The sequence below is a fragment of the Onthophagus taurus genome, chromosome 6 (assembly GCF_036711975.1).
Source record: "Onthophagus taurus isolate NC chromosome 6, IU_Otau_3.0, whole genome shotgun sequence".
Taxonomy (NCBI): domain Eukaryota; kingdom Metazoa; phylum Arthropoda; class Insecta; order Coleoptera; family Scarabaeidae; genus Onthophagus; species Onthophagus taurus.
Genome location: NC_091971.1, coordinates 32,341,922 through 32,348,687, shown reverse-complemented (window position 1 = coordinate 32,348,687; position 6,766 = coordinate 32,341,922). Strand labels below are relative to the sequence as shown.

The window sequence follows — 6,766 nt, the reverse complement described above, 5'->3', positions numbered from 1 at the left end:
TAAAGTAACTAAATTAAAAAAATGATACAAGCACGAGGAGAGAAAAGCAGTAACAGAATAGCAATAAGTATAAAATTGAATAACAAAAAAAAAGGAAAAAATTCTTTTTATTTGAATGTGTCTATACCGGTATGAAACAAATTTAACTACAACAGCCCGGTTGACCCCTCCGTTCTTTGTACGTCTGCCCAAGCTATTTTACAACATAGTATCATCTGCTAAAGTTTGTCAAGTAAATCACCTTGTAATGTTTTCTTTTATGTATTTTTATAAGTTAATTATTGTTACCGATCCATTAACATCTGTTTTGTATTGTTGGTGTTTACGACTAATTATTCATTGTTAAAACTCAAAAATGATTGTTTAACAGCACTTACATATTCCAATTTTTAACTAAAAATTATATGTGATAGTGAGTAAGTATTTATAATTAAATAATCAACTTAATAATATTGTTTACATTTATTAACAATTCTCAACATTCTTAATTTATAAGATCATTTTATTCTAACTTTCACATTATCTTTACCTGTAATCATTATATTTAACGGTATATGTAAAATGTAATTACGCAATAGCAATTAAAGAAATTTAAGGATAATAGTAAGGAGCTATGCAAGATAAAATGAATTTCTTCAAAGAAAATCAAATAAATATAAATAACAATAGCATATGTTCCTATTATGTTATATTCACATCATATTATTTACTTTGACTAAGTCTTTAAATAATTTTAAAAAATAAAAAAGAAACTAAATATTATATAAAGATACTACTTCGGAAATAAAATTTAATAAATGTTTCAGGCCATCTTCAACTGATTAAAATGGCACACAATTATAACATTTTAAAAAGCCTGATGTGTTTAATCCTGGTTTCAATATTTTTTTCCCAAATAATTCCAAGCTATTCAAAGTCGATGAGGAAAAATCGTCGACAAATTCATGGTGAGAGAAATCCTTGTCCGCAGATATTCGACTATGAAGAAGTTGGAAACAATCTTTGGAAAGGACTAATATCGATTGATAAACCACCTGGATATGAACCTGCCATCATAGAAGTAACAACGATGTCTTATGGAACTGAAGCTACCGATACAACCCTTGATTTAATGTTTTTGGGAGACGAAAATAATATATTGACATGGGAATTTGATATTCCCGTGGGAAATGACGATTGGATGTTGATTTCTATAAGAGTTAATGACTATGAAGTATGTGATAACGATGTGGATCACGGTAAACATTTATAAAGGAATTTGAAAAAAATGTGATTTTAAACAATCTTTATGCAGATTATTTAGGGGCTATGAATATACCTCGAGTGTACCACACCAGTCAGTCGGAGGCAGTTAAGAGAAACCGTAATTTAAGGATTTTGACAAAGAATAAAGGTAATAAGCGATTAAAAAATTAAAATAATTTCAAGGAAACAAACGTTTTCTAGATCGACGACGAAAATCGATGAAGGCAAAACTAAAGAAAAGAAAAGCGCAAAATAAATATAACGAGTATGATCGTGACTTATATTAACAAATTAAAGCAAGATTATGTATTATATTGTATTTTTATAAGGTACATTCATTAAGATGAAATCTATTGTTCGTGTTTACGAGTATTACTCATTGTTTAAAAAACATTAATTATTGTTTAACTGAACAAATTATTTAAAATATTTAAATAAAGCAGATGTGAGAGCGGGTAAGTATTTAAAATAATGAAATTAATAAACTGATATCAAAATTAAACAATTAATCGTAAATTTAATTTATTCAATGTATTTATTATTAATTTCAACTCTTTCAGGATATCAAAATGATTAAAATAACAACTAACTCCTTTGTTTTATCAATCCATTTCTTAGCCATAATCGCAATCATATTATTTTCAAACCCCGCTCAAAGCTTTGAAAACCTTCCCGAAATTCCTTGTCCAAACATGTTTAAATACGAAATGGGAAGAAACAATGTTTGGAAAGGTATAGTAAAACTTCAAAGAGACGTTGATCGCTCTACAAACGAGTTACACGTGGTTATGGCAGTTGAGGGACTGGTACGTAACAGCAGTATTAAGGTAAACTTTCTGGGATTAGAAAATGAATTGTTAAAATGGGAAATTGAATTTCCTAAGGAATATAATATACCCACGTTGATCAGGTTAAAATTAAATGAGGATTTAATGTGTGAAGGAAGTGAAAAGAACTGTTAGTATTTTCTAAGATAATGTAAAAATGTAGAAAAAACTTTTAATGTTTTATTGTGCAGCTAATAATAGTAAATATCGAACATACCTGCTTGGTCTATCAGAAACAACGAAAAAGAGAAGACATTTAAGTAAGTTGAATAATTAAAAATCAAACAATTTTTAATAAAACCATTTCTGGAAATGAAAATAAATATTTTTTGTAGATCTACAACCACCACCAGTTGAGTCACTTCTACGAAAAGTGATTGACAAAATTAAGAAAAGAAATATAAGATATATACAGTATTATTATAACAATTATTATGATAATTATTATGATAATTATTATGATAACGATTATTCCGATAATAATATTCTCCACACATATTACGATTATTGAAACAATTGAAAAGATTAAATAATTATCAAGTTGCAGAATTTAGTCGTTACGTTTATTTATACATTTGTTGCATATTTCAAATAAACACAATTTAATCAAAAATTAACAATACTTACTTATTTTAGCACTCTACAAAACAAATCGTATAAAAAGTTATACGCTCTATATTAGAGACATAACATTAGAGAAAAACTGAATCCTTCGGATGTATGCCTAATAATGTCGTGAAGACGATGATTTCTCTTTTGCTTTTGCCAGTCTCTATATTTCATACGTATTAAGAGGCCTACCTAGCTGGCGAAAAATTCGAAACGAGATTCCCTCGTGAACACGCTTAATGCGGCAACACCGCTCCATGTGTACTCGATCGGGCTGGCGTGACTGTCCGATTGTCGGGTAATTTCTCGACAATCAGCGACGTTGATTTTATTCTTAGTTGAATGCATTTCAATACGAGTCGGGGCCGCTTTTTGGAACATAGCTGTTATTGCTAGTATTTCATTATTATCAATTGTTAGTTAAAATTATATATGTTCACGAAAAGGGATGTTGGTGGATGCCGATCTTATCAGATTCCTCATTATAAAATTACACAGTATACCAAATTTTATCTGTATATGACAAATCATTAAAATTATTACAGATAATCTATACCTTAGCCATTTATTGATTTATACAGGGTGATTTATCAGCTCACCATCAAACTTTGACATATGATAGCTAATCCAATTACAAAAAAAAATGTTAATGAACATATGTCCTATTTTAATTAATTACGAAATTATAACACTTTAAAGTTTTCATTTTTATATCATAATTAACTGCTACATTATTTTTAAAACACATAAATATTACAAATATTGTTCAAAATAGACTCCTTCTGAAGAAGGAGTTAGCCGAATTAAAATGTTTGGTTGATTTCTTGTTCCAGTAGCAGCCATCTGTATTCTGTTTAATGACTGTTTTCGTGTGTTAATTTCCACTTGATACACAATTTGTATCATATGACCCAATAAGTAGAAATCCAATGGATTAAGGTCGGGGGATCTAGGTAGCCAAGCAAATGGACCATTACCAATCCACTTGTTTGGAAAATATTGATTTAACCACTGAGGGGGGCATCATCGTGCTGGTACCACATATTTTGAATTACATACATTAAGAGGTATATCTTCAAGTAAATCGAAAAGTGTGTTGTTCAAAAAAATCTGTAGTTTACAGCGTTCAAACGCCCATCAAGTACATGCAAACCTAGTAAATTGTTGTTAAATAATCCACCCCAAACGTTGATGCTGAAACGTTGTTGAAATTTCCTTGGTCTAATCGCATGCAGATTTTGTAATGCCCAGATATGTTCATTATGGTAATTATTTATACCATCTCGTGTAAAACATGATTCATCTGTCCAGCGATCATTTGAAATGAAGTCATTATTTTGGGCATGTTACTACAATAACCATTCACAAAATGCTAACCGTTGCTGATTATCTCCTGGCTGTAGAGCTTGAACGTTCTGTTTACGATACGGATGAAGGACTTGTCGATTCAATACGCGCCATGCAAAATGTTGACTTACATGTATGTTGTGTGCTATTCTTCGAGTGTTGATGGAAGGATTATCAATGACAGCATTAATTACAGCTTCTTCGTCCGCTACATTAACTACATGCGGTCGAATAGGATTACCTGTTTCTCAAAGTCTTCTGAAAGAATCGCTAAAAACTGAATAATATGGCAAATGACGCTGTGGAAATCTTTCTTGATATTCTGATACTGATTGTCGACCGTTTCAATTGCAAAAAAAATACACGAAAATTATATCAGCATACTCTTCAGTGCTATAAGCGTACATTTTGAGTTTCTTCTTGTATGTAATAATTAAACCTTACAGCAAACTGATATATTACAATGACAACTTTGTTTTTGTTGAATGTTTGATTTTACTGACTATTAATAAATTCGCTGCAGAAAACTTTAAAGTGTTATAATTTCGTAAATAATTGAAATAGGATATATGTTCATTAACATTTTTTTTTTGGTAATTGGATTAGCTATCATATGTCAAAGTTTGATGGTGAGCTAATAAATCAACCTGTATTTAAAGATTAAAAATGTTTAGACTAGCTGTCATAACTTTTGCTCCTAGCAGTATATGTGGTTGAAATTATGCCACCACTTACAGAAACACCATATATTTTTATATAGGGTGCCCATTATTTATGGAATATAGTATACCGGGTGTCCTTCAAAAGTGGGTAGACAGTATAATTTCACATAACTTTTACTTGAAAAAATTTTCACGATCGCTTATAATTTTTGAAAAAAAAATTATTTTCGTTATTTTTTAACATTTTAGTACCTTCGGAAAATGTATTGCAACTTTTGACGCATAGTAGCTAGGTTAATAGTACAAACTACGTTATGTCCCTCTTGATTTGCTATTCCTCGAGCAGTGATCACTGCTATGCTTTAGTTAGTGGTTTTTTTTTTAATAATGGTGTAAATTAACAGTTGTATTAAATTAGTTTTAAAAGAAAAACGCTATCCAACAATTAAATTTAATTCAATTGTAAGTTCAAAAAAACTAATTTTCTAAAGTTTCAAAATGCTCCCGCCTCGATTTTGACATAATTGTATCTTGCGTATTGTCGATCTAACGACTCGACGTTATTCCTGCGGAGATATTTAGGTAATACAATTTCTAACTCGATTTATTTTCTAATACCTCACGAGACCTTACTGGTGTATTATACAGCTCATTTTTGATTTTGCCCCATAAAAAGAATCTAAAGGTGTGAGTGAGGTCAGGTGATTGGAGAGGTTTTAACCAAAATAAAGTAAACAATCCAAATTATAATGTATAATGGACATTGTAAGTTTCTATCAGCTACAGAACATTTAGTGTAAAAGAACAAAAAATAAAGAAAAAATAAAAAATCAAAAATAATTGAATTAAACTTAATTGTTTGATCGCGTTTTTCTTTTAAAACCAATTTAATACAACTGTTAATTTACACCATTATTAAAAAAGAACCACTGACTAAAGCGTAGCAGTGATCACTGCTCGAGAAATAGCAAGTCAAGAGGGACATAACGTAGTTTATACTATTAACCTAGCTACTATTTTTTCAAGTAAAAGTTATGTGAAATTATACTATCAACCCAACTGAAGAAAAAAAAATTAGATTTAAAAAAATAGCGAAATTAGTACTCACATCCGGTATAACCGGAAGTACAAAAAGAATGATTTCATGTCGTAATAATCCGTTTTAGCACCCTAACTATGCATTCCAAATGGTTTTCTTATATCACCAATAATAAAGAAAAATATGGGGGTGAGCCACTTTTGAGGGACACCCGGTATATCTCGGTAAATGTTGACTTTATAAAAAAACATTTTATACAAAAGTTGTTTAATATTTTATTTGCCATAATAAGACAGCATTCAATTGTTTATATTTCAGAAAACAAATGAGCAATGAATAACACTTGAATTTTTTTAAATGGCAATGTACCCTTTCGTTAGGCTCATTTGATAGAGATTGTTTTTCTCTTTACGATGATGTAAAATTTTAGTACCCTTACATCAGAAAATATTTGAAAAAATTTAAAAATTGTTATTAAGAAAATTTTTAGTTTTTTATGAGTTAATATATTTTTTTATTATTTATATTGTATTATTTATTTTAAAATATACCTTTGGTGCTTCTTTATATTTTTATTTTGTATTTATTTTAATAATTAATCTAATAGTAGATGATCAGATAATTGTGCAAATATTCTCATTATTAAAAATGTATTGCCACATTTAGACATTGTTTTGCATTCTACGTAAATTAAATGTTTAAATTTAAATTAATGATATACAAATTTTTTGATCTATCCGAAAATATTAATCGCTTCAGGTTTGTTTTTCTTGGGAGACACTACGCTGACGTCTCGGTTACTGAGAATACCGAGCTCCACTATGTCTCGGGCAATGTTTCGGACAGAGCAATATTTGCGATGTTGCCGTATTTATACTCCACAAGCAATCAAAACGGACTACACGTTTTAAACCCATTTTATTTAAATTTGCCGCATTTAATAAAAAAATTGAACTCTTTAAATATGATTTACTTTACATTCCACTACCTCGTGATGCATTCCGTTTTTAAAAATTTTTATAACGTGATTTTAGAAA

General features: G+C 29.5%; 1 protein-coding gene across 2 annotated transcripts; it reads left to right on the top strand.

Moving 5' to 3' along the window:
* The first annotated feature begins 322 nt into the window (after positions 1 to 322).
* LOC139430232 (uncharacterized) lies at positions 323 to 2,608 on the top strand. 2 transcript variants are annotated; one of them, XM_071196920.1, is made up of 7 exons: positions 323 to 416; positions 807 to 1,238; positions 1,295 to 1,393; positions 1,447 to 1,700; positions 1,806 to 2,202; positions 2,264 to 2,332; positions 2,408 to 2,608. In XM_071196920.1, exons 2-4 carry the CDS (start codon positions 827 to 829, stop codon positions 1,530 to 1,532), a joined length of 597 nt encoding a protein of 198 aa, XP_071053021.1. In that variant the 5' UTR covers positions 323 to 416; positions 807 to 826; the 3' UTR covers positions 1,533 to 1,700; positions 1,806 to 2,202; positions 2,264 to 2,332; positions 2,408 to 2,608. The 2 variants fall into 2 exon arrangements, with proteins under 2 accessions (XP_071053021.1, XP_071053022.1); XM_071196921.1 differs by having other exon boundaries at positions 329 to 412.
* The last annotated feature ends 4,158 nt before the right edge of the window (positions 2,609 to 6,766 follow it).